This window comes from Vidua macroura, chromosome 5, assembly GCF_024509145.1.
Source record: "Vidua macroura isolate BioBank_ID:100142 chromosome 5, ASM2450914v1, whole genome shotgun sequence".
NCBI lineage: Eukaryota > Metazoa > Chordata > Aves > Passeriformes > Viduidae > Vidua > Vidua macroura.
The window spans coordinates 40,801,478-40,825,665 of record NC_071575.1 but is presented as its reverse complement, the minus strand read 5'-3'; the positions used below and the strand labels follow the sequence as shown (position 1 = coordinate 40,825,665).

The 24,188-nt window shown below is 40.0% G+C and overlaps 1 protein-coding gene across 3 annotated transcripts in view; it reads left to right on the top strand.

Moving 5' to 3' along the window:
- Positions 1-24,188, top strand: part of TBC1D30 (TBC1 domain family member 30) — a 52,978-nt gene that overhangs the window by 3,166 nt on the left and 25,624 nt on the right. Inside the window, exon 1 of one of the 3 annotated variants that reach the window (XM_053978387.1) lies at positions 19,615-19,854. The exons of the other annotated variants lie outside the window; for them this stretch is intronic. Coding sequence (XP_053834362.1) covers positions 19,695-19,854 — 160 coding nt within the window. The 5' untranslated portion in view covers positions 19,615-19,694. Of the gene's footprint in view, positions 1-19,614; positions 19,855-24,188 lie in introns of those variants that run through there. 3 annotated transcript variants of the gene reach the window in all.

The following is a 24,188-nucleotide window of genomic DNA, read 5'->3' as shown; positions in this document are numbered from 1 at the left end:
ATCAGTGTTTTGGGACTTTCTGAGAGATTGCATGGGAAAGAGAAGTAATGTTGTTCTTTAATTGTTTAGCCTTTTTTTTCCTGTACAGTAAAACCTTTTTATTTGACTTGGCAAAGTTGTCATCTTAAGATAGACTGAAGTGCTTTTTGGTAGTTCTTCTAAAGTAAAACTGCGTGTAATGTCATATGTCAGAATAAATAGAAAAAATAGAAATAAATAGAAATTATGCCTTTGGAAAGGACGTGTGAAAATAACCTAATGTTCCATCTTATTTTTTCATTAACATGCAGCGTGACAGGTACAGAAATGTTCAGGTACAGTAAATAAAGCATGGTCTTTTCATAGAAATGTCTGTAGGAGCTTTGAGGTGCATGTAAAGACTTTATTAAAATAACTTTACTGTAGTGGCATGTGCTAAGGTAGTCAAGGTAAGAGCTTGTGTATTAATGTGAAACTTAATTTTTAAGCATTTAAAAGACTTGCTTTGTTTTACTTAAACCTGGCATGAAAGTTCTTGACTGTCATCTACTGTGTAGGCATATTTCTTCTCAAAAACTCCTTTCTTAACGTCAGCTTGATAACCAAGGCCTCCATGCCATTACTATGGAAGCATATACTATAGTCTCCTTTTAAATGAGACTACTTGAATTTTCTACATATTTAGAGGATTTGACTGTAAATTCTGAATGCTTTTTTTCCCACATAGTGGAATCTCTCTGTAGAGGTAGAACTGTAGTTTTCAATTAACCTTAAGTTCACATTCAGCTGTTTGAATGCTACCTTTAAGCAATTTATACAGACCAATTGCAAACAAATACTGTTTCATGAAAAGATGGAAATTTTTCTGGAAATTCTGACTCTTTTTGATTACTGCTTGACAAATCAACTCCTAGTGGTAATTTCAGTTAGTTCAGAAATTACAGGCTGATAAATTTGAGCTCTTATTTTCTGACATAATTTTTATGATTCTCTGATCTCTTTCTACAGAGAGAAAAAAACAGGTACTGTTTAAAAAACTCTATGCTCAAAACTGTGTTCAGTGTCTGAAAGTTCAGGATCTGTGAGTTTTGCAGCTCACAAAGGGAGCCATCCACTCCTCAGTCTTAGACCTGTGCTGGCTCCTAGTCTCTGCTGCGTGCATAGAAGAGGCCTGGCCCCCTGACAGCTTTGGGAGCCCACATCTGGCTTGCTTGTACTTCAGAGCCACTGATAGCCAGCACAGGACCTGCAGCACTTGAACCCCAGAGTGGGCAGAGTGAATGTGGAGGAACAGTTGCCAGGGACAGCTTCATAACTTACTGTGTTTCTCATTACGCTGCCAACCCTTGTCCTTAGCAGGTGATGCTTGTTTTGCATACAAAATGTATTACCATAGAAAATAAAATTCACTGCAGAGTGAAATACGTTTTGGTTGGACACATGAATATTCATGCTCTGTTAAAGGAATGATAGATTGTTCTGTAGAGTATATAATAAAATCAGTACACTGTGCTGTACTTCTGGTTTGTAAGATATATGAATTAAGAGTTTCATTTTAATAATGCTTTTTTAACCCAAATTTAAATAAAATTCTCCAATGAAGAAAATTAGTAAGAAAGAAATCACAGTGTTGGCCTCATGGCAGACATGGCACTTGTTTCTCATACTCTTGTGATTTTGACTTATTTGGGGTAAGAAAAGATATATGTTTGTCTGGAAGCACTATGAAGTATTTCAAGTCCATATTAGAAACAAATAGAGTGCTTTATGCACTTAATTATATCATTTGAGAAAAGCAGAATTCAGTAAAAAACAATGAGATTTTTCAGCTGTCATCTAAAGAGTACGTGAAAAACATCTCTTGTATTTTATATAGTGACAGCTTGCTTTCATTACTAAATATGTTTTGACTGATCAAATTACAAACCAGAAATTCCTTGAATCACAAATTGTGATTGGTTTTAATTAAAAGAAACCCAAAAGTCAACCAACAAACAACCCAAACCAAAACCATGTATTATCTATAATTTATTTAGAAGTAAAAGGATCCAGCTTAATTGTAAGTCAGTCTGGCTAGAAGCAAGCAGGAATGCTTAAATCTGATTCAATATAAAATAAGCTGAAGCTACAGAAACAGAAAGTTCATTAATATTCTCTTGTATTTTTAATGAAGAAATAATTTTAGTAGAAAAATTCCCAACTATATAAATAATTTCTTGATCATAGCTGTGTCACTATGGTGGTGCTATGTACCTGTAATAACTTTAAATGGGCCTCATGCTGTGTCCAGAAAGATCCTTAATATTCTTTCTTGTAATACTTGTTTAGAAACTATGATTAAAGTATTAATCTTCTGTTGTTTGAGCATTGCTTCTGTATAGAATTTGCTAAGATAACAATAAACATTTACTTTCTAGTTTTTCTGGTATGATTTAATGCAGAGCCAGTAGAGGGAGACAGAATATTTTATCATGTGCAGAGCTAGAGGTGTATCTCTGGTTTTGATAACAATGATAAACCATCAACTTTCCTTAAACATGAAGGGAAGTGCTTTACAAATGTGGTCAGTCAAGAGTTGGATGAAAAGGTTTAGCATCAGGTTGTCAAATAAATGTTACTCGCAAAGGAAATATTAGTTTCCTTATGTGAAATAGACGAAAAACAGTGACAAATAGCTTTTTATATATAGAAAGCTATATAACTGACATCATTAATTCCCACATGGTTGTCAAAGTTATTCAGAAGCTCCTGACTAAATGAACTGAATGTTTTGGAATCCAACTACAGAAATTCAGAGGGTTATGCCTCAGAGTGTTAATTGGACAAAAAGGCAGCATAAACTGGCATCATCTGGGCAGAGATTTATCGTCTGCATGTTCCCTGCACATGAACAGTTTTCTCATAGAAGGCTGGGCTGTGAAGTCTACTCAATTTCTGAAAATGAGTTACTGTCTCTATAGCATCAACTTTTCTCACAGGGTGTGGAACTCAGAGGAAACTGGGAAAGCATTGCCTGATGTTATTTGCATGAATTTATTAGGAGAGAACTGAGCAAGATCCCATTACCATGTGTACCTGGAGAAGTGTAACTTAGACATGCAAAAGTCATACATCTAGATTAAATTTCTGGTCTTTGTTTCCTCATTCCCTTCTTTCAGTCCTACTGCAGCTATGTGTCCTGTTCCATCTTATTTTTTTCCCTGCCAAATGCTTTATTTCCTTCTTACATGACCCAGTCTTTAAATACTGGATTTCTCAGCTCTGTTCCATTTTCCCCATCCCTGCATGTTGTCTATCTTGCAGTGTCTACCCAGATTACTCCTTGTCCTTGAGTTTTCTTCACATTATTCCTTGGTCCCCTCCAGATGTTCTTCCCTGTCTTTTTCCTGCACGTACTAATTATCTACTTGCCCATTTCTCCATCTGTCCTCTTCCCTCAACACGGTTACAAAACCAAGCCAGAAATTCACAGTTTTTAGTTCATAGGATAAGTTTGGTTAAAGGTGTAAGAACAACTTTAGCATAATATAATGTGGACACAGGTAGTATTGATTTGATTGAACTTGCACTTGATAAGGTTCTTGGAAGAGAGGAAATTTTTTTCATAATGAAAACAATCAGCCACTGAAATAATCTCCCCAGGAAAGTGGTGGATTCCTCAATGTTGGATGCTTTTAAGATTTGGCTGGACAGGATATTGGGTCATCTTGTCTAGATCATGCTTTTGTTGAGAAAAATTGATGATCCTTGAGGTCCCTTCCAATCTGGTATTCTGTGATTTGGCGATTGATTTCATTCTGGGTCAGATGTCTTGCAACATGGGGCAAGTACTTATGTACATATGTAATAATTCATGCATATCAAATTTTGCCTGTGGCTCATCTGTCTCTTCCCAGTCACTTCTCTGTAGTTTGATATACTGTTGCAGTTGTATAAATATGCTTTAACCTGGAACACCCCAATTGCTCTGGTTTAATTTTTTTATTTATTTATGAAGACTTGAGTTACTCAGTGAATATCGCTGCTATGGCAGTTTAGTGGAGATGGGCTGGGCACTGGTTAGCAAGAATTTTCTGATCCATTCTGTGTCCTGTGCTGGTTTGCCAAGAGGGAGGTAATGGAGCAGTTAGAAAAGGAGAGAAGCTGTATTTAGTGATGCTGGAGCTTGGCTCAGTGGAGATGGTAGCTGTGTGGTCTGTCAGCTGCACTGGGCAGCAGTTCTTTTGATCTGGATGGTGAAGTTCACCTGCTGGTCCCTTGGGATGGGCATGCACAAGGCAAAATGGCTTTAGATCTAAGTTTGATCTTAACTGACTTGTTCACCGTTAGCCAGAATTATTTATAAATTGTGTAATTTTGGAAAATATTACTGAAGAGCCATTCAAAAGAGCCACCTATAGCAATGAATATAATATTAAATGCAATTTGTCTAGCATACTTCATTCAGCTTCAGCCAGCAAAGATTCTGGAAAATCTGAAAGCTTATTCAATTGCAATTGGAGCCTGGGCTGAGAAGGATTACTTTTCTTTTAACATTAGGCTTGGAGGAGAAGGACTGCAAACCTCCTGCAGCCTTCATTGCTGTGCATCAGGGCATTAAGATATGTTTCAATAAGTAGGTGTGTCATGTTTAGTATTTGCTAATATAAATTAGATTGTGTATTTTGAGTATATTAGGTAGACTAGGGGAGAGTTTGAGAGTTGTCAAACACAGTAACAGCTCTGTGGAATGCAGACTGACAGCTAATCACTAACAGAATAATCCCAAGGAGTTTTTAGGCAATGAATTCCATGGTTACTTTCTTCTGATGAGAATATCATCTTGGAACTGGTCTTTGAGCAGCACAGCTGGGATGCTGGGACTTGGGGAGTATTTTAACAGAGCAGCACATCAGTAAAGTTGTGGTATAGTACTGTGTCCCATCCTTCTCATAGGATATTCTTCCGGAGAACTAGCAATGTAGTACCCAGATTTAAAGTGTAATTGTGCTGCTAATGGGATGTGAACACAGAGTGTGATTTTGCAAATAATGAATTTTGATGTCTTGACAAGCAGTAGCATTGGTAAGCCCTATGGGGAGAAACCACCCCCGGCACTGTCTCCAGACACCTCTACAGGATGATCTGTGCTAGCCCCAGAATGCTGACTGGTGTGTGAGTCAACAGAAGCCCTTGCCAGGCTAATTAAAAATACTTAAACTGACTGTAAAAACAAAGCTGTAATATAAATTCTAAATTGGCAAACTGTGCAGTCAGTTGCCTTACAAACCTGGCAAATTGTGTGATTGTGCAGATTTGATATCTCTCAGAGGCCACTTGAGGCTAATTTCAGTTTCTTAACTCCTAAGGTGAAGTAATGTTTCTTTACTTTTCTGGTGTTGAAAAGATAATTTTTTTCTTTCATTTTTCCTTGAAAGAAAGAGGCTGGATTTGCTGTCTAATTTGGTCATATATCAACTGAGAATTCTTGTGGTCTGTGTCACTGCAGAATATCAGATTCAAAATGTGGCAAGAACTAAGTGCTTGGAGTGTTACAGAACACGGAATCCTCACTTAGGAGGGAAATTCTACTTTAAGGATACAGAAACTAAAATATCTTGTTCCAGCATGAAATGAAACACCCACTCACAAGAGTCGATTGCTTATGAAGCAAAATTCTGAAAGTTTGCATTTCAAACTAAAATGCTTTGTTCAGATGCCTTTTTCATTTCATATTATGTAATGAGCTATTTTCAAGTAAGATTATAAGTTGTTTAATCCTAAAAAGAGTCAAAATCATGCTTTTAGCATTTGGAAATCTATTTTCGTCAAAGATGACATTTTGCTGTGAAGGACTTTGCTTTCCACAAACTGATATTTTATGTCAGACCTTTCCATTAAAGTGGTTTTAACCAACTGTATTACAGAGATCCTCCTGGGAACATTCAGCAAGCAATCTCTGCAGCTCGCTCCCTGGCTGCTTAGCACTGGGATTGCCAGGCTGGTTAGGGAGCTGAGGAGCCCACATGCATTCCTAAGCCATATGTTTTCCTTCTGAGTCTGTAGGGTAATGAATCCTTACTTCCTTACTTATATGAATCCTTTCTTTTCTGTGTCAGATACTTTCCTAACTACTTTGTCCCTAACTCTCACCACTGAAGTGTTTTATGTCTACCAAAAGGACCTCCCAGCTTCCTCAGAACAAATACCATCTCATAATTGGCTAAAATTTGAGCAATTCTTGAAAATGGCTTTTATCATGGGCTTCTTCAGCTACATTCTTCAGGATTTAACTAAGCAAACTCTCTTGGTGGCTGCTTTGACTAGTATCAGGAGACAGAGATAAGATTGCCTTTGTTAAAAGCCCTGTGAGTCTGTTTCAGGTGACTCTGGGCTGTGCTCGGTATCAGCACAGGGGAAAAGACTACACCTGACTGGCACTTTTTTCTTTTAAGTGTCATTCTACTGCTACTGTTGTTAGGGAATTGGCTGCATTCAGAGCTAGGGTCTCTGCTGCTGGTAAATTCCTGGGTACAGTGTGGAGCCTGCTAAGAGATTATTATGTCCTTGAGGAAGGTATTGCCTTCTGGCTCACTGCTGCCAGTCATTTTTGAGTTCAGCCAGCTTCTGTGTCTGGAGGTGTGAGATTTTCCTTAGAAAGGGAGACACCAGGGGTTCAGAGCTAGGTGGAAGCTGAGCAAAATGAGCAGCTGACCTCAGCCTCTGAGAAGAGAGAGCCTTCAGTTGCCTGTTCACTTCTGCCTGTTGAGCAAACTTGGCCCCAAATGTGCTTCACACAGAAACAGGTGGCTGCTCTGAGACATACCCTTCACCCACAGAGTGTGGTGAGACCTGGGAGACCCTGGTCTACCAGCTGTGGTGTCCCACTTCTGTATAAGTTATGGGCCCTGTGAAATGAATAGCCACGCTCCTGCAGCCTTCCATCTCATCCCACTTTGAATGCTTGCCCTGGGAGATGGCAGACATCTGGGGTGAAGGTGTAGTGGGGCTAAATTGGCCTGTCTGAAGTGTGTTGTGTAGGTGTGTCCTGTAGTTGGCCTCAGCCTCTACACCCTGCAGTGGCCACCTGAGGTGGTGAGAGAATCAGCCACTGATTAACTACAAATTGTTCTCTTTCTTTCCTCCCTCCCATTCTCCCTTCCTCCCTAATAAATGTTCAGCAGTATTTTTTTAATCATATAGAAACTTGATGGGATAGTAACAGCTGGATGGGGTTACAACATAGAAAAATATTTTGCAGAATAAATATTTCATTGTATATCATGGAACTGAACAGTAAATTCAGTAAATCATTCTGTAAGCAATAATCTGTCTGCTTAATCTAGGCCCAGTTCACAACAGAAAATGCAGATTGTTCAGTATAGGGATGTACAGATCACAGAGTCACAATCAAATTCTTGTCCTGCAGCATTTGGTGTAGGATGTTTTAACTATCCTTTGTCAATGTACTAGCAGCTGTGACAACAATGAAATTGGTTGAGTTAGTGCTACACCAGAGGTTGTGTTTATTTTGGGTATGCATACAACTTGGAGGCTGACTGCTTAGCTGCTTCATATTTTTCTGTATAACAGTAATCCTCTTCCTGTTGCAAAGTCACAGCTAACCTCACAGGATTAGCTTTGTAGTGCATGTAGAATTTTGACTCCACTGAATTACACTTTTCATAACAGCTGTGCCATGAGAAGTTGATGTATTAGAGAGTGCTTGTTATATGAAATACTTCCTTAGTAATAGAAATAGGGATTAATGCAACAGATTATTGTGTGTGCAGCTTTTTGGATTACTTATCAAGCAATACTTGTAGTATTTCTATACTAATTTGCCTTTTCTATACTATACTAATTTGTAAAAAGCAGTTCTCAAACCAGTGATCTCTTATTTCTCTGATACTGCAGTGACTTTGTAAGGTGGGACTTGATTAGCTCAAATTGAGGAGGTGTGCTGGAGGAAGGATGCTGTTGTTTGGAGACAACGCAGTTAGAACAGCCTGTTCACTGTCTACAGTCCCTGTCAGTCAGTCATGACAGTAGAAATAACTGGCAGGCACTGCTCTTCCCTCTGTTTTTTTGCAGCTATTCAGATGGATACCTGTGACATTCACATTATCTGGACAGAAAGACATAATTCTGTCTCTCAGGAGAAGCACAGAGAGAAGAAAACAATCTTTATCCCTGCTCCTTTGTTTTCCCCATGTGAAATTTGGTATGGAGATTGTTTACCTGAAGTGATTGCTTGATTGGATTCTGGTGAAGGTTGTTTGGATTCATGGACCAATTGAATCCAGCTGTGTCAGACTCTCAAGCAGAGAGAGTCAGGAGTTTGTTTAATAGTTAGGTAAGTAAGAAGTAAGTATGTAGAATAGTATAGTATCTCTTTAAGTAGTATATTAATGTAATATAGTGTAATAAAGCTATCCTTCAGCCTTCTGATCTAGAGCCAGTCATCACAATTTCTTCCCAACATCTGAGGATCGCTGCATTTTTACTATAGATACCTGATCAACAGTAAAGTTTTGTTAGTCCAATAGTTCCCTGAAAAACTGGAAAAGTTTTATTTAGTCACCCAGGGATTATTGTGATTAAATGAGATGAAGTGCTGATTTCCACATAGGTTCAGGAAGAGTGTGGAACAGCTCATCCTGCTGCAGCCCAGAAGCTGCATGTCTGCCCTGGGCCAGGGTAAGTGTTGACCATGGGGTGCAGGGCTCAGCTGAGCAAAGGGCTCAGCCTGCATGCCTGTATGCTAAAGTGTTTGTGTACTTTGCTGCAAGGCATTATCAGCATCCAGGCTATAACCTAGGAGTTCATTGCACTAACTGGCAATTTGCAAGGAAGCTGGCTCCACAACCAGTGGTGCCGAAGGCCACATGGGAAGCAGTGATATATGAGAAATGCTCCTGAGTACATTCATATTTCACAAATCTTTACAGTTCTGAACTGATGGTAGATCTGCTCCAATACCTGCAGGTAGTGACAGCATCTGTGGCAAATGGACAATCAAGATTTAAGGGTTTGTGTGTTTGTAAGCTCACAGCAGGGGTGGCTGTGTGAGCTGCATAACTGTAATATCATATAATTTCAGTCTCTTATCTTTTTCTGACAAGCTTTTGGATGTGGAAGCAGCCTGAAAGAAAAAGTTATTTTAGATTGTATGCCTAGTCTTTCACACTTGTCTAGCTGGGCACTGCTTTTCTTTTATTCTCCTGGGGGTTACAGTTCTGTACAAGAAACAATGCTGTTCTTTTTCCTACTGAAATGCTCTTTTCTTAAAAAAAAAAAAAAAACAACAAAAAAAAAAACCCCAAAAAAAACACAACCAAAAAACCAAGCCCAAACATTGTGTACTTATAAGAGGGTTAATGGGGCTTCAGTGAAAATACTCAACAGAGTCTATTGCCGTTAAGTAACACAGATGCATTTTATCTCCAAGTGGTACATGCTAAATATTCTTTGGTCGCATTAGCCTTTGAAGAAAAGATTTCCTGGATACTGAAGATCAAATGGAGGATAACAGCTGCTTGGGATAATTAGTGCTAGGAATAGACTGATTTATGGAGCATCAGGCAGTGCCAGCAGCTATGTTTCTGCAGCTTTGAGATAGCTTGGTGTTTAAAAACAAGATGCTAGAAGAGTAGGCTATGGAACTTAGTCTGTTTGGATCAATAGTCCTGCTTATAATTCTGCACTGGAGCAGCTCTGAAGGAAGAGTTAAATGTGAATCTCAGATTTTTAAAATGTTTTTGTCCTTGAAGCTGTTAATAACCTGAATCTGATTTACTGAGCAGTAAATGAGTGCTCCTCACATACCCTTGAAATTTGCCAGAGAAGTCAAGTCTATGTTCCATCTCTACATTAGATCGTCTTACTTACAAGCCTATCATTTATCTTTTTCTTAGTAAAATTTGGAACATTCTTGCTATGTTTTGTCAGCAGTGAAACAGCTTCTAAATTTAGTTCCCTATAAATTATTGGTAACTTCCTAAAAATCACAAAACCTGGTTCTGATCAACATGTTTTCCTTGCCATCCATGCAATACATATAGCCAAATACAGACCATGAACAGTTTTTGGTTCTTGGGCTGGATTAGGCATCATTAATAGCTAACATTTTTTGTGTGTGTGTTTGTGTGGTTTTCGTTGTTTGTTTGGGTTTTGGGGGGTTTTTCCCAACATGTTATTGCTAATTTGTAGTCTTATCCAATGCTCATGGGCAGAAATAGCTATTGGACCTTAGATCCTGAAGGAAAAATAATTATATAGTGAAACTAAAGGAAGTCAGAGTGGGGAGGTAATCAATGTACAGATATTTTTTTTTTAATGTATATTAATCTGAAGAGCTAAGTATTACTGATATTTATAGTAATATCTAGAGATGTCTAGAAGTCAGGTACCTATTGAGCTGGACAAACTAGATATCACTGGACAAATAGATGGTATGGGACTCTTCGCAAAACAAACTTAAAGAGACAAGACTACTTGAAGGCTGGTAGAAGAAGCACATGTTTAAAGAAATGATGTGAGTTGTCCTGAGCTATGCAGTAGTGATTGCTGTTAGCCAAAAACTCATGCTTGTGTGGTGGTGAACATGCTCAAAATCAATTTTAATGGCTCTAGGCTTCAGTACTAATTGAGCCTTTGATTAATCCTAAACACATCCAATTCAATAAACTTGCCCTGTAAGAGTAAGTTATCAAGTTTTGTCATTTAGCTGTTGAGTCTAAAATCTTTGAGTAGTAATTTTGTTGGAACTGATAACTATTTTCTCCTCTTCATCTCACAAACTTCATTAAAAAAACTCTGTATCAAACTTGCTTAAATGAATAATGTGTGTATTTTTTTCAGAAAGTGGAGGTGGTGGTTCAAGGTTCTTTTGCTTTGCTACCTGCTTCTGTTTCCAACACTTGGAGAATATGCTCTGTGAAGCTACGGCCCACTTGGGAGATGAAGAGAATTAGATGATCTGGAGGACTTGGGGTTGCAATAGCTTCACATACACGCAAAACTTTATGGAACTAGTAGCATCTACAAATGGGAACCAAGCCATACATGATCAAAAAACTGGAGTGGTTGTGTAGGCCTTGCAATTGACTGATCAAGGTTTGTGGTTCCAAGAGTTCTATGATGCTTATATGAACTTCTCCAGGAGTCAGCACCATTCCCCTCCCCAGCTCCAGAAAGGGTCATTTTCTGTTCCTGTGAAGGCCATGTGTACTGGGAGAGAGGATCTGTGCTGGAAGCTGGACTCTTATCCTTGGGCAGTGCAGGACAGACTGGCTCTTTGCTACATGTCTAATGAAAGCCTTCCATGGGCTGAACCTGTCTTTGCTGCATGTCCTTAGCATTACTGCAAAGAAGTATGAGTCACTGTATAAAAACTTTTATGTATAAATGTGGTCCGTTTCCATAATAATTCCTGGCCCAAAGCAAAGAGATTTTGCCATTATTAATTTTTTTTTTTTTACTTTGGCAATTAATTTTTAATCTAAAATCCTTCCAAGTGTTCTATTTGTGGATAAATCTAGTCTTGGGGATATAGGATCATTTTGCTTTTTTTCTTTATGCTGGGCAGATAAAAATCCTGCTGTTTCTGAAATAGCAGTTCAGATCAATGAAGCTGGTGATTCACACTGTAAAATTCAGTTTGTATGCTAGGTGCTAAGTAAATAATCAGATTCTAATAAAGGAAGAGAAGTTCAGTTTTAGATCTGGAACCTGCTATGACCTCCATTTTTCTGCAATATTATCTAAATCATAACTACAAATCATACCTGTCAGAATTCTTTTTTTCATGTATTGCATTAGTTTTTCTGCTCAGTTAGTGACTTATTTTTTTAAACTACCATGTAGCATTTAAGCAGGATTCTGGAGTGTGAGTACTGGCCAAGATACGCATTTACTTCATATTCTTTAGCAAGGTTAGGAAACATTTCTTAACTTTTATGATCATACTTTTCAGCAAATTTTTTTTTTTATTACATAGGCATCTTCAACAATTTTCCTTCTTAATATATGCCTTACCAAAATAATAATTTGAATTTCTTTTGTAGATACAAATAATTTCTTTGGCAAAAGAAGGTCATTTGCTCTCCGAAAGCTCACTTCGATTCATTACTTTGTATTTCATTTAAAAGGTGTTCTCTCTATATTTTATCAACCATGTAAGCATTGCTATGACTTTTATTCCAGTTGTTAACTCTAGACTTTATGCTGCTGGTTACTGCAGCAGTTAAAATATATTGTTACTTTAACAGTGCTTGCATGACACATCTTTTAGCTTGTTCATGAGATACAGCTATCTACTACAGCTTTACTGCTGTAGTTGGCACGTGATTCTCCTCCTCCTTTTATTTTCTTCACCACTGTTCCTCAAGTGGCAATTACAACTTCAGAGTTTATTTATGCATTTGAACCAAGTTAAAAATATATATAATAAGAAGCCTAGATGCTGTTGAATTACAGACACACAGCCAATTTTACAACATGGAGATATCTATCCACTTATCTATCATTTTTCTCTTATTAAGAGCTTGTTAGAAACGTGTGGAACATAGCATTTGGAAGCTTCTGCAAGCTTCTTTTTTTGTTGGGTGTACTTTCCTGCTTTTGGAAGACAACATATATATGAACAAAGAATTAAACATAGAGTGGACTTCAACATTAGATTAATCACCTGTTTCAGTGTTTGTACATATGTTTTCATGAATGCTAGTGTGTGTGCTTTTCTCATGGTCATTGTAGATCTAGTCTGTCTTCCTCTTGTTGCTTTCATATCCAAAACTCTTCACAACCTACTTTTTTCTCATCCTTATAATTTCTTACTTAGTATACAAGCTTGGCTCCTGCCTCCCACCTCCATCCCATATGTGTTTTAAAACAAGTACGTTTTCAATTTCCCCTCATGCTGACATTTTCTTCTAGATGTTTCACCATATTGAACATGTTGATGATTAAACCTAATCTCTTAGCACTCTCATTGACCTTATGTGTTCATGGTGTGTCCCTTGGAGCTCATCTCTGCCATGAAGGCCACAGAAACAACAGCATATAAAAGCATATAAAAGCTCTTATATTAAGGATACTGTCCACTATGCTTTTCAATATCATCTGGCTGTCGACCTGTACTTCTCTGTCTGCTAATGTGTTTTATGTGTTTTCACTTTTTTTTTTTTTTTATTTTTATTTTTTTTTTTTATTTTATTTTTATTTTAAGCAGGCAGTCTGAGGTTTTGCTTTACTTGTGCAGTACCTGTAGCAACAGTGCTGGAGCCCAGAATTAGGATTTACAGGCACTGCAGTGAATACAGATAGCTTTAAGAGTATATTAAGCATTCTCAGTTGTGTAAGTTTGTTGTCCTCTATTACTGGCATAATAAGGTGAACTAACTGCTGTTTTGTGATTAAGCAAAATTAGTCTGAGCTCCTTTTTGTTTCCCACATAGGTAGTTCTGAGTTAAATCTCTGCCTTGTTCTTTCAGTGTAGCAATTGAACCATATGTTACAAGTTTCCACATCACATTACATTTTGTAATGTCAGTAAGGTTTTCAGTTTTTTTCTGAAATATTTGAGGTGCCTGTGATCTGTGCTGCATGATGTTTAAAAAACATGAGTCAGTTTCTACTTTTTTTGGAATTCTTTCAATTCTCTTCTTTTAAGCTCTGGGATTAGTCCATTCCCAATAATGGGCCTGCAGTGAAATAAGCCACCCTTTGTAGTCAGCCCATTGGCATTAGTTGCTGTCACTTGTGTGCTCAGGGTTGCTGAATTATCAGTAAATTTAAATTCTTCTATTCTCAAAACTAATTTGACTTAGGAACTCCAGACACTACAGAATACAAGCTTATTAATAGTGGTGAGAGATGGTGACATAGGAGAGTTAATAATTTGTGAAGTAAAGCATTTGAATATTAATATATTCAGTGTTAGTTTGATGTGATTATGTTGTAGACAGGTTTAAGAAAATTGTCTGGCTTACTGCTGAGGGGTTTTTTGAAGAACTCGGGGAAAACAGGAGCTTTTTGCTCTACTGGATCAAGTACAGATCTGGGAGATGGGTTTATGGAGATCTGCTGTTGCTGCCGGTAGCTCTGGTACTATACAGATGTTAAGTCTTTCTGCATGTCCCTCATTCATTTGCACAGTTATGTATCTACAAATGGAAAGAGGTTATGAGTAGGTTCAGGGGGATTACAGGCACATCTGTATGTCTGTTTTACCAACCTGCAATGCTTTTGAAGGCTTTCATGTGCACATCTACATGAACCAATTGCATAAGCATCTTGTCCTGCTCTATGAACAACCAAGGGATTGAGGGACTGCAGTCAGCCTTACCTGCACTGATTCACTGCCTAGGAATGTGGTACCTCCCTAGATGGGAAACTGGTCATTGCAACTCCATGCCATTGTGCCTGTAAACTGCTTTCACAATTGATTTGCAGATGTATTATATTTTCAAGTGCTTTCATTAATGCTGGAAAACTCTGTCATACTTCTCAGGGTGTATCTGCCAAAAAATTTCAAGAAGCAATATGACTATGAACATTATTCAACTTGAAAGTACACTTACTAGATATAACTGTACATCATTCCCAAAGAATACATTATAACCTATACTTGTGGGCAGGGGATGCTAGCTCTATTGAGGGGACTTTTTTCTCTGCTCTCATCAATCCTGTCCTAGTGTATGCAAGTGTGTAGTACAGAAGGGAGGAGTGGATAATGTGTGCGGGAGGAAAAGGGGAGAATTAGGTAAAAAAACCCCAAATCCTACAACTAAAGATCATAACAAAGAATCTTCAGCTGCAATCTCGTGGCTGAATCCTGATTGTGATGGCTGAAGGATCGTGTAGTGTATATGCAGTTGTGAGCATCTTACATGTTACAGACTTGTAGATTAATTTCCTGTTGAAAGATATATACCATACTAAGCAGTACTATTGTAATGATTGTCTCTAAATTAGTCCTCAATAGATATGGCTAAACAACATGCAAGCAATATTCTTTTTCAGATATCTTACCTATAAACAAGAGAATTCCCCAGCTCCTCTGTCATAAGCTTACCAAGAGCAAGTGTGATGTTTTAGGGCTTCCTTAAAAAGAAGGCTGTATTAAAGTGTAATTACCATGCTGTCAGTTTTGGAAGGGGGAAATAAGTAATAAGGTTATGTGCCTGAAGTGTAAAGGAGGAGGAAACATTTGACTAGCTGCATGCTTCCATAGACTAAATCATATAAATTTTGTTCTCTGTTTCTGGAAATCATAGATGTTATTTCCTGTGCATTGTGTAGTTTATATTTGTGCTGAACACCTTTGTAGACAAGGACTGGCTCTGCAGCTTTTGTCTGTGATATCTAATATAGGACATACCGAGGTCTTGACCTCTTTTGTGATATTTGTGTACAAAGTCATACAAATGATGACTAATGCAATGAAAAGGTTTAAAATATTACAGCTGTGTTGATGAGACTGTGTGAACAGTCTCTGCACCATTTTCCTGAGCCCTGCTTTCAACAAGTGTGTAGAATTAACCTTCTCTAGGCACAAATACAGTAGCAAAATTTTGGTTTTGTATTTTTTCTGGATCCTTTGTGCAGTAAAGACAGCCCCAGATTATTTGTCTGGCAACAGAAACCAGCTTGATGGCAGAACTGAATCTGTTAGTCCATAATCACATTTCTCCTTCTGCATAACACAAATCTCTCCATAAGCTCCCTTGTTAGGTGCTCCTGCAACAGTGATGCAGATACACTAAACAGTGCCAAAGGCTCTGTGCTTGGTGGTCCACATGGTAGTTGCAGGTAGCTGGTGGATCACAGCATGCACTCCCTGCGCTCTGAGGTAGCACATCCATACCAGGGGCCACTTGTGCCCCTGTGGTGTCAAGGACCCAACAAGCCAGAGGCCTCTTTTCAAGCTGTCAGAGGTGGCTCCATCTTGTGCGCTGGAGGAGTGTGAAACTTCAGGTGGGTTGTTCTTGGTTTTATGCTTTTAGGATCAAGCAGAAGGAAGCAGGGCTGTTTTTTCAGAGGGGATGTTTAATAATAGAATATGCATAGAACTGGGTAGGATAGGAATTTGGTGCTCCAGTGGTGGAGATGGTTTAATGGGCTAAATGTATTTTAAAAAGTTTTGCCTTCTGGGAGAATCTCAGACTGGCTTACCTTTTCTTGTTTCTAATGTGGACATATTTCATTCCATTTGTTTTCTCTTGTTTCCTGTCATTTGAAAGTGAAGTATTTTTTTCTTTTGAGCCTCATGGTGAATTACAATACATGTCAAAATATATGTTGGTTTATTTGCTAACTTCTGTAGAGCTATTTGAAACCCTGTGGTAATATATTTTTTTGGCTCTTTAAAGTAGTATATTGAACTCTGGGGCTTAGCAGACAGTGACCCTATGATTTGGTCAATATAACAGGTTTTCCCTTGTGGTTGCAATTCATTTTTCCCCCTCATCCTATTGATATATATTTCTTTCTGATATTTGCTGTATCATCAGTTGCTGTAGTGCTGCTGTTTAAGTGTAATTTCCAAAATCCTCTTGGACAAATCATATTACAGTATTATCATACAATATATTTACTCTAATTTTTCATGGGCACATGTTATTTTAAGTATTTTTGCTTACACTGGTGTTTAGAATTGTGGCAAATAAGCTTTCTTCCCAGACTTGGACTGTTTTACTGGGATGTTGTGATGCAAATCAGAATTAAGAGAGGTCTCTACAATTTTCTGTGAAATAAAGGGGAGGATATAGAGTTCATGAAATACAGTGACCCAGCTGAAGATATCTTACCATTTTTAGGCTTCTAATTACACTGGGTCTTCTTAGCACACATCAGAAGAGAAGTGGTGAATTGTACCTTCTAGTAATCTTGGGCTTGGGCAGTTAAAGCTCCATGCAAACAAATATATTCTTTAAAAGTAGATTGCGCTGTGGCCCCATTTCTGCTGCCTGTCCTTCTGTTCCAGTCGCTGCCCCATCTATTTGTACTCATTGTCCCTTTCTGGCAGCCTGTGTTTTACCTCATTGTCCCAGTGCAGACACAAATGGGCTAAAGAATGGTCAGATTTAAGGTAAATGGAGTTGATCAAAACCTGGTGTTGATCTTGGGACTGACCGTCCTAAGTTTGATGGTAACAAAGGAACAAGAATACTCACAGTATTCTTAATTCTGGCCTTAAAATGGCATGTGTAGCAGATGGTGGTAAGATTGTAAAGAGGTACCAAATGAGGAGGTAAGGTTTTTCAGTAAGTGACTCTGTTGTGTCAGAGGGAATACATGAACTACAGAGGGAGGAAAAAAAGTGAAGTCTCAAGTTGATTATTACAAAATACTGGAGCTGAAATATCTTGCCTAGCCAAACGTTTTGATTTTTTTTTTCCCTCAAAATCTTTTCCGAATGTCATCTGTCTTGTCAGTAAATGCAGATGAGGGCTTGTGGACATGACCAGACTTCCATGCACTGGTGCATCAAACTAGATTCAGGATAGTCGACATGTCTTGCCACAGGCAGATTAGAGGCTTTGCCTGATCAGTGATTAAAATTCAGTGCCATCCACTTTTCTAGAAGCTAGGTTCTAGCCCTGAAGACATGTATATGTATGCTTAATGGAAGGCTTATCCCTGCATCTAAAATCCATTAGTACTAATGATCCAGTGAGTCATCAAACCTATTAGTATGGCTTGGCTTCTTCAACTCCTGAAGTTCGATTTTTGGATTTTTTCCTTCAGAATAACATTGTATTAATTGGCTGGTATGTGGGAAAGCTCAGTAATGGTATGCTTGGAAGTATCTGTGTGCCCAGTCACAGTATGATTGTCCTGATTGTTTCCAGTTTTCTTGTAGAGGCGAGATGACAAGTAGGAGAAATAGCAATAATGGGGATACTGAATTCTCATTTTGAGAGCTGGTTATCTTCATCAGCTAAATATTGATGTCTTTCTTAGACCTAATTTCTAATTGTTTAAAAAATGGAGGTAATGCAGTTTAGTGCAATGACTGATTCTACTGTCTGGATAATGAGTAGTTTCTGAAACTTTGGTTATGGCTTCCAAGACTTTGGGCAACACCATGTGGTGTTGGATTAGTCAGTCTTGAAGTGATCCAAGAGTGATGAGGTGCTATTTGCAAAAGGTGCTCAACTAAGAGGAGAATAATATTACAGAGATAATACAGCTATTTCTGTATTTAAATGTTGCTGTTATAGTCCCATTGGTACAATCTGTACACCTAGGGAGACTGATTTCAAATTTGATGCTTTAACCACTAAATCATCATCTCCAGCTGGCACTGAAATAAAGTGATTTGCATCATCTACATCAGCAGGAAAGTGTCACCTTTGTTAAAAAAAGAACCACCGACACACAGACTTAATTATCTATTCAGAGTGCAAGCTAACAGCTCAAATGTAGTGACTTTTCTCCAAAACCCAAGCAGATATTTAAAGAGGCATGATCAAAATCACGCTTCTCTGAAAGCTTAACAGTGACTTCTAAAAATAGTTACAACTGATTTTTTTAAAAAGGCTTGATTCTGTGTTTTATATTGTGTGTCTTTTATATAATTAGCATTACTGCTTATCCATTGCCAGTTTTCTCTCTTCATAATGTGACTGAGGAACAACTTTTTAATCAAGGAGCAAAATGTTTCAAAGCTACAGTTGTTGGCAGGTTGACTGAGACTTCTGGTACTTTGGCCTTTGAGCCTGACTAATGTGATGAGATGAATCTGCTCTCCTTCCACAAAAATGCTGAGTGGTGTAGGTTATAAAAGCTATCATTATTTCAAATGCTTTTCTTTCTTGTCAATCAAACCACTAGTTTGAGAATCTCTGAAACCCTTTTAAGATGCTTTTAAGCCAGATAGCACTGGAAAATGCATCTAATAAAGTGCTTCTTTTAACTCCTTAGTGCATGGCATATTACTTGTAAGTGCAGTTGCAATGTAATTCATAGAAAAGGCTGTTATTTTAGCTGAGGATGTTTAGGGTCTCTTTGCTGGTGAGTGAAAAACAGAAACTGTGCAGCATGCTTGCTTATGCTGCTGCTGGGCTGTCACTGAGTAGGACCCCAGCCTGCCCTAGCACTGACACACTGTTAAACTCTTTGCTCTCCCCCTGCTCCATGGTCTGATAGCGCTAGTCGGACTCCTTCTCAGGACAGCTTTTTGAAAAAGGCAGCAGGACTATCTATATATGTCCAGCTGTGGGCCCCGGTACCACATGAGAAGACTCTTTGGTGGATATTTAGCTCGTTTCATTCTCGGAAGAAAAGTCAGTATTGCCGCCTGTTAGCGGTGTCAAGCGCGCCGTGTCCGCATTGCCCGTGTCGGGTGGTCTCCGTGCAGCCCGGGGGTTGTGCCCCGCTGTCCTGAAGCTCTTTGGCACAGCTGAGCCCCACCACTGACTGCCGCCGGGGCTCCCTTTATTTCTAACCAGAGCTGCTGCTCCCCTCGCCCGCTGCATTCCAGGTGGTGCTGGAGGAGGAGGAGGAGAGGCTGCTGGTTTATTCAGGCAGTGATGCTAGGATTGTGGGCGGGAACAGCTTTTTTTTTTTTTTTTTTTTTTTTTTTTTTTTTTTTTTTTTCCCCTTTTTGTCTTTCTCTTCTCCTTGTCCTCCCTCTTCTCTCCGACACTCGGACTTCGCCGTCTGCAGTGCGGGTCCCCGCACGCCATGTCCCCCACCCCACCGCCCTAGGGCGAGCCCCGGGCACCATGCGGCAGGACAAGCTCACGGGCTCGCTGCGGCGCGGGGGGCGATGCCTGAAGCGACAGAGCTCGGGCGGCGGCGTGGGCACCATCCTCAGCAATGTGCTCAAGAAGCGCAGCTGCATCTCCCGGACCGCGCCGCGCCTGCTGTGCACCTTGGAGCCAGGTACCTGCGTCGGCCGGGCGAGGCGGCGGCTGCCGCCCCGTAAGCGGCTTAGCGGGGCGGAGGGAGCGGCAGGGGCCTCGGGGTCGGCTCGGAGAGGAGGAGACGGCCGGCGGGCGATGAGGGCTGCGGGTAGGCGCGGCGGGGCGAGGGGCAGCGCCCGGGGGGGGCCGCGGCCCGAGGTAGATGCGCCTCTCCGGCCGCCGCTGCGGCAGCCCCGGCGCGGCGCGGCCCGGCCGGCGTGGGGCGCCGCGGTCGCGGCCTGGGGCCGGCGGCGTGTCCGGAGCGTGGGGCTCCCGCCCGGGCTGGGCCAGCCTGGAGCGGGTAGCGAGGCCTGCGAGGTGGCCCCGGGCTGGGGAGCGGCCGAGGCACCGCGGCGGGTGCGAGGCTGCCCCGGCGGGAGGCCGGGGACGGCCGGGGCCCTGCGGGGAGGCAGCGCGCTGCCCCTGCCTCGGGGGACTCCTGCTCGTGTCCCACCCGGCCCGCGGATCCCGGCTCCGCTCTCCAGATCTCCTGGTCCATTCCTTGCTCCTCCCGCACGGCGTCGCCTCCTCGCAGCGCTTTTGTGTCGTCTGTCCCTAGTGCCTCTCTCTCCGTCTCCTCTCCCCCGGGCTCGGCGACGCAGCTTTCTGCCAGTCCCTGCCCGAAGTCTTCTCGTAGCCTCCCCAGACCTTTCCTGATAAACCTGCTACCTCTTGACCTGCCGGAGACCCCTCCTCCCGCCCAGCCTTTGTCTGTGGTAGGGTGTTGTCTAAATTTGCAACCATGCCTATTCCAAGGGGAAAGCATCGGCTCTGCAGCTATGTTTTCTAGATCCTGATTCAGTATCAAAATCTTTTAAGAACTGGGTGGTCAGCAAACGACGTGTGTTTACTCCAGGGAAGGGGCTCTCAACAGAAGGACGGATGGGTGATCATGGCTGAATGCTAGATTCTAGTTGCCTGCCATCAAAATTTGGGATTTTTTAAAAAATGAAATATCAATAAATTTAAATTCAATTTACTATGTTAGAACTGTTACTTGTAGCTAAAACGTTGTTGATCTGTTGCCTAATTTTAGGCATTTACAAAGCATGCAAGCCAGAGATCCACTGAAACATAGGACAATACATGGAAATAAATAAAGATCAGTTTCTCATTGTATTAGCTGTGTGTGCATCAAGCCCACAATGCTCACTGTGTTTGAGATGACTTTCAGAAGCTATTATTAATGAGATCTTGGATACATTTTGGTAGATTTATGGAGCTGCTGTTTTCAAGGAGATTTCCTGACTTGTAATTCTCAAAGACCCAGTTTGCTATTATCCCGGGTAATGACATTATCTGGATAATGACATTCATGTATTTACACTCACACAAAGACCAGGGGATGTGATTGGGGTGTAACTATGAATGCCACAGTCCTAAAAATCCCACTGGTTTGGGGTTTCCATGTTGTTCATATGTAGGTAAAGACAATAACTCTGCTCAGGATACATGTTTTCACAGAGTGGTGGAATTGAGACAGCTAGTGAACCCTGTAAAAATATGCTGGATGAAACATTCTTCAGATTTACTTAGTGTCTCTATTAGCTGTCTGTATTGTGAAGTTGTATTGTGAAGTTTTTCTAGACTGGAGATTTTAGATGTGCTTTGATACGTCCCAGTGAGCTCTGGCTCCTGATAGAAGTGGTTTCATACAGAATTACTCAGAATGTTACTTTTAGAGATAAATTGCAAGGCTAAGAATATTCCTGGAACAACATGCAGCATAAGGTAATAGTTTACATTGACACTTTCCTCAACTATGGGCTCCTGCTGCACACAAATCTGCTTTAGGCCATTTTCCTTGTTTATTTTTGATAAAATATTTATTTGCATTCTGTGGGAGAGGTTTCAACAGCTGTGAAGTACAGCTGCGAACTTATAGTGCTACTTCGCAAGTTTAAAGCTACATCTTTATAGCTCACAAACATGCATCAAAACACATCATATTCCTACACTTCCTTCTGGTTTGGTATTTCTGAAAAAATCCCAGATTTTGCCCTATCCTTTTGTTTGTTGAGGGTGGACTGGGAATTTGATTCCGTCACTCAGGTACTTGGCTGACAGTATTTTTATCCCATCTTGTGGATCTTTGTGTGGTTCTATGCTACATGTTGGTTATGCAGTGGAAGACTGCTAGGGTTTGGGAATCCTAGGGGTATAATCTTCCCTCTTACAGCCTTTTCTTGTCAGGAGTTATTCTGTGTTTTACACAGGAAAGCTTACAGGACTGTGGTTTGGGGGGCGGGTATATCTTTCTCTTTTTAAATTCTTTGATTTTTTTGTATAACTTTTCTGCAGTGGTTTCTGGTGACAGGCTTAGAAGGGCATTGAACAGAGCTGATTTGGCATTCCCCTACCTTTCAGAAATTTGTTGTCAAGCATGTACCTGTGTGTGTCCTTGTATTCATGGAGCTAATAATTCCAGAATGTTCCCAGCATACTCCTGCTGTTATAAGTTAATATGCTTCTCAGATGTGAAGAATCAGTTGAAAGTGTATGGAGGTGATCTTTAATATGTCAAATGACGCTGTAGCCTGGCTGATTTGATTTGAAAGGGCTGAATTGTACTGACAGCACTTAAAGTAGGAACTATTGCTCTATGTGTAGTGCATCTATGCCATCTTCCCTGCTGAGGAGCTGGGAAGAAAAGTTATCTTAAGGCCTGAAGGTTTTGGGTTTTTTTTGCAAAAAGCATGTGTTTATGTAATGGAGGGGAATGTGACCCAAAGATGGAGGATTGTTAGGAAAATACAGTGAAAATAGGTGCAGACATGCAGTCGGGTTGTATGGGTGTGGGGTACTGAGGGGAGAAGAAACTATTGGGAATCTAAGTTAGTTTATGGAGAGAAGACAACTGAATAAAAAAAGGGAATGATGGAGAAAGGAAGGAGTAGGAAACCAAGAGAGGTTGAGTGAGGGATAGGCGTTAGGTTCCTTGAAGCTCTAAAACTCAGGGACAAATTCCTTAAGCAGAGTGCAGAAACTGCATGTAGCAAGATGATTCTTGTGCCAGAAATAAGTAATGGGCAATGAGATGCTGCTCCCAATTTGCTGGTTACCTTCCTTACTCTCTCTGTGTGGTTGCAGCTTTTTTTTACATGCTTACTTGCTGTATTTTTTATTAACCAATGCTGTAATTTTTTGGTGTTAGGAAATATAAATTATTGAAAATGGATGGGAATGAAGAACAATTTGTATATCCTCTGGGGTTCATTCCCCATGGTTCTTCCCCTCCCACAAAACTGTCACATAATTTGATTTGGAAAGTACTTCTAATGGAGAACAAATAAAGGGACACAGATTCCATGGCTTTTACAAGAGGTTGTCATGCATGGCCTGACCAAGCAGTTCCTCACCATGCTGAAGAGAGTGTGCTGTGTAGTCTGGTGTTACCATGTGATTTGATTCTCATTTACAGTAATTTTCACACCTGTCTTAATTGTTTGTTGTGATTTAATTAACTTTTGTAGATGGATGATCTCGTTTCAGTCTCATTTAGTCAAGGGTCTCATTTGAAGAGTCTCATTTCAGTCTCAGGAGGGACATGTACCTTGACTGTAGTGTGAGCTCCCTGGTCATGATGTTCATGTAACTATAGATAGATTTTTCCTTGTTCTGAGATTTTATCTTGCTGTACTTGATCTTTTGAAGACATGGAAGTATCTGCTTGTGTCTTTCTTAGGAAGATTCTAAAACAGAGAGAAAAGTTGTTACTGTGATCTTTTAAGTCTTAGAAAACTGTGAAGTAACTAGTATTCGGGTGCTGGGTTGGAAATGAATACATGGTTATTTTGGAAGGCTATCAGTTCTTTGCTACAAGGTAGTGTTAGGTAATGTGTCAGCATCTGTTACTTTATCAAAAGGAGTTCTCGGTCATGATGTATTTTTGTATATATTAGGGTTTTACAGTACTTACTTTTTTTTTGCTTGAGAATGAAGTTCACATTTTCCAATTTCAGCAAATGTGATACAATTTAATCTTATGTTGCTGCCATTGTTACATTGCTTTGAATTATTGTGAAATGATTTATCTATTAGGAGCCCCTGCCGAGTGCCATTGCTCCATGGGAAGGAATACTAATAAACAGTTACTTCCAGGAATAGCTATTAATCCCTCAATGTTTTTTCAAGATGTATCTATTATGGTTTGAAATCTTTATTTTTCTAGGTCTGACAAGCATGTCTGTCAGATCTGAAGCAGGGAAACGAAAGCACTAATCCCCAGGTCTCAGTGATGCAATTCTAAAACACAAAAATTCTAAACAGTGCTGGAGTTTGTGTGATTTTTTTTTCTTTGTATCTATTCACTCA